Source organism: Fukomys damarensis, unplaced genomic scaffold, assembly GCF_012274545.1.
Source record: "Fukomys damarensis isolate Sample0158 unplaced genomic scaffold, DMR_v1.0_HiC HiC_scaffold_29, whole genome shotgun sequence".
Lineage (NCBI taxonomy): Eukaryota > Metazoa > Chordata > Mammalia > Rodentia > Bathyergidae > Fukomys > Fukomys damarensis.
In genome coordinates, this window is record NW_022900941.1 from 18,129,274 (window position 1) to 18,133,473 (window position 4,200).

At 40.1% G+C, this 4,200-nt stretch overlaps 1 protein-coding gene across 1 annotated transcript in view; it reads left to right on the forward strand.

Moving 5' to 3' along the window:
- Positions 1-4,200, forward strand: part of Ubxn4 (UBX domain protein 4) — a 55,873-nt gene that overhangs the window by 797 nt on the left and 50,876 nt on the right. Inside the window, exon 2 of the mRNA XM_010606152.2 lies at positions 2-137. Within this exon, the coding sequence (XP_010604454.2) occupies positions 2-137 (136 nt within the window). The remainder of the gene's footprint in view (position 1; positions 138-4,200) is intronic.

Genomic DNA, 4,200 nt, shown 5'->3' on the forward strand with positions numbered 1-4,200 from the left:
GGCCCGCTTGTCCCCGCCGAGCCTGGCGCTCCTCGGGCGGACCTCGAGCCTCCCGCCCGCGCCCTCTCAGTCCCCCCCTCTTTTCCAGATTACCCTCTTCGCGATTCTTGGACACCCATTTAGTTTCTCCTGTGCAGGTAGGGGTAGAAACGGGCCTTTACAGCAAGCATTTGGGGTCCCTAATTAATTGTAGACTGTCAGGAAGAAAGCTGTGTCATCGGTAAGCAACAAAGAGAAATCACCTGATGTTCACGGTTGGTGGTTTTGGTGTGTTCTTGAAATGTAAACTTCTGAGCTTTATAGACGTTTCATTTACTTTGCGGTAGTGCTGAGGTGCGTGTAAGATGGAATAACTACTTTGTTGTAAGTTTTTAAATTTTACATCATTAATTTAAAAGAAGTACACGTTCAATCCTGATTTTTCTCTTGTTCAATTTTCCTAGCCTGAAATTAACATATACTAATTCATTTACCCTGTTTCACACTGGGGTGTTTTGTCCCATATTCACCTGTTTAATACTGAAGTCTTGTAGATATACAGTAAATCATCTGCCTCTGTGGTTTTGCTCATTGTCATTACACGGACCAAAGTTTGTGACAACTGTTTGTTTGAAGTGTATTTCTCACAACTACTTGTGTTAAGTAACCGTTTACTCTTAATTCACTGCCAATTTCTAGTAGCTTTATAATTTTATATATTGCAGTGAAACGAATTGCTGAAATACAAATAGCATTAAATTTGAAAATTTTAGTTGTTATGCTAAATCTTTAACTTAACTGCTGTTAGAGGAGCTTGAGTAGTTTATATTGTTAGTCTGTGTGCTCCGTGGCTAGGCCTTACATAAATTACTGCTATAAGAAAAAGGGAATAAAAGTGAGAGAAAATAAAATACATGACACTACACTCACGAGTTCAGTAATAGGTTTGTGACTTGGTGTGTGTGGCACCGTCAATTGAAAGCAGGGCCTTTGAACTGAGCGACATGGTGAACCCTTATTTATTTAGAGACAGGGTCTCCCTGCATAGATAAGCGGACCCTACTGGGCTCGAACTTGCAGTCCTCCAGCCTCGGCCTCCCGCAGTGCTGAGGTTGTAGGCATGCTCCATTGCCCCATAGTTTATGACTTTTTTTTTTGAAGCAGAAAATTCATTGGTACATTTTAGATATACATAATATCATAGGGAATTTGTACCTGTATATGATATATCTTGCTGCTTTTTTCCCATCTCCCCTTCAACCTGTCTTCCCCTCCTTGTTTATAAAAGCTTTTTTTCCTTTTTTCCCTTTTAATTAATTTTTTCTTCCTGTCCTGTCTTTCCTTTCTCCCTCTCCACTCCCTTGTTCCCCTTCTCACGTGAACATTTTCCAATATCTGTTACACATTTTGCCCCTTATTTCTATTTTTATTTTCTCACACTAGAGAAACAAGGCAGTATTTAAACATTTGCATCTGATTTACTTCACTTAAGAGTCTGGACTCAAGGTGCATGTATTAAGCTAGAAATGTTTCAAGCTTATCTTTTTTTTTTTTTTTTGGTTACAGGGATCAAACTCTGGACCTTGGGCTTGAGAGGCAGGCAAGGTGCCTCTAAACTAAATCCCTGGCCCAAGTTTATCTTTCTTTATGGCAGAGTAGTAGTACTACATTGTATTTCAACAGCAACACCCCCCCCACATCTTTATCCATTCATCAGTTGATGGGCATTTGAGCTGTTTCCAAGATTTAGCTATTATGAACTGTGCTGTGGTTTATGACATTTTGAGTTGTGTTTTTCACATAAAATTTCAGTTAGTTAAATTTTGCAGTAGGTGGAACAGGTTTTTACCCCTCCCCCCATTTTTTTAAAGACAGAGTCTCAAGCCAGGCCTGGTGTATGCCTGTAATCCCAGCACTTGGGAGGCTGAGGCAGGAGGATCTCTGAGTTGGAGACCAGCCTGGGCTACAGAGTGAATTCCAGGTCAGTCTCAACTACATAGTGAGACCCTTTCTCAAACAAAACAATAAGATAGGGTGTCTTTATAGTTGATGCTACCCTCGAGCTTACTATGTAGTCCAGGCTGGCCTTGAACTCGTGGTGATCCTCCTTCCTCAACTTCCCAAGTGCTGGAATTATAGAAATGGGCCACCATGCCCAGCCTACCCCTGTCTTATAGAAGAGAAACCTAGGTTCACAGTGAGAAAATGATTTGCACCTGGGTCACAAAAAGAATCTATATCTTGTCCTAGTAAAAAAAATTTAGCAGCTTGTTTTTTGTTAAGGAAAAAAGCAACAATTTGGATTGTTTATGTAGCTATTCATTTATTCATTCAGTACCAGGGAGCTGGGGATTTGGATTAGTGCTTCTGCTGTCTGCTTCACAAGCACAAGGGTCTAAGTTCGATCCCCAGTACCAGAAACAAAACAAAAGTGCATTCATTACCAGGGATGGAACTCAGGACCAGCACCACTGAGCTAAATGCCCATCCCAATGTAGCAATTTGTTTATTTTTAAAATTTTTTGGTACCAGGGGTTAAACTCAGGATCTTGTACTTTTGAGGCAAGCAGAGGAATCATGGAGCTAAATTCCCGGCCTAGTGTAGCAATTTAAATTGTAGATACAGGGAATATGGTGGGTTTTTGCCTTTTTTTTTTTTTTTTTCTTTTTGGTAGTACTGAGGATTGAGCCCAGAGCCTTTACACTGAGCTGCATCCTGAGCCCTTATTAATTTTTTGAGACAAGGTTTCACCAAGTTGCGTAGGCTGGACTTGAATTTATAGTCCACCTACCTTAACCTCCCATAATACTGGGATTACAGTTATTTGCTAGCATGCACATAGTGATTTTTTTAAGTGAAACACAATTGATAGTGTCCAAATAGTTCTTAAAGGCTCTCTTTAAAAGTTTTTTTATTTTTAAAAATTTTTATTAGTATATATATTTTAGTACATAATTCTGTTCATCTAAGAAGTTGGTACATTTGTATAACACATTTTAATCCTTTTATACTTCCCCTTCTGCCTCCCTCCATCTGGGTTTCCTTCCATTTTTCAAACCTATCTCCCTTGCTGGGTGTGGTGCCCTAGGCCTATAATCCCAGCCATCAGGTAGCTGAAGCAGGAAGATTGCCACTAGTTCTAGACCAGTTTGGGCTAGATAATGAATTCAAGGCCAGTTTGACCTACTTAGACAGTATCTCAAAAATCAAAATAATCTATCTCCCTGTTCCCTATTTATATCTTATATTTTGCTCTTTAAATTACTTATACTTTTGGTTTCTCGTATGAGAGTGTTATATTGACCAGACGAGAAAATGCAAGTCTAGAAGGACAAAGTTTTATTTACACCGGCCGAGACCCGACTCCGAGAGAAGGGTCCAGGTATCTGAACTCAGGTTTTTATAGGGCTGTGAGCAGGAGTACTGCAGGGAAGCAAAGCTCAGATTACAAAAGCAGAGGGCAGTTAGAGGGTGGGGGTGACACCTGGGTACATTTGGTGATTTCCCCCCCCCCAGGAGTATCTCTTTTTTTTTTATCAGCAGACAGACTCTGAATGTTTTTGCGGGGGGTCAACCAGTGGGCAGTGTCTCTCAGAGAAGAAGCTTTAGTTAATAGAAAGGAGGAAGCTAGATGAAATGGAGTGGTTTTCATTGCTTGGGTTTAACAAGAGAAACTATGTGATGTTTTAAGTTTGTGTGTCTGATTTATTTCACCTAACATCGTGATCTCAAGGTGCATCCATTTTCCTACAAATGACTCAGGTTTATCTCTTAATGTTGGAGTAGAACTCCATTGTGTACACATACCACGTTTTCTTTATCCATTCATCTGTTGATGGACCTACAGGACACTTCCAAGATTTACCTATTATTGGTTGTGCTGCTGTGAGCATTGGTATGCATAGGATGTCTTTTTTCTTTAACCTAGAAGGAATAGCTGGGTCAAATGGAATTTTTATCTTTAGTTTTTTAAGGACTCTCCATATTGATTTCTATAGTGGTTGTACTAGATTTCTTTTTTTTGGTACTGGGGATCAAACTCAGGACCTTGTGCTTGTGAGGCAGGTGGTAGAACCACTGAGCTAAATCCCCAGCCTCTCCTAGTTTTCATTCGCACCAAGTACAAGTGTTCGCTTATCAGCTTTGCCAGCATTTATTATTACTTGATTCCTTCCTTCCTTCCTTCCTTCCTTCCTTCCTTCCTTTTTTCTTTCTTTTCT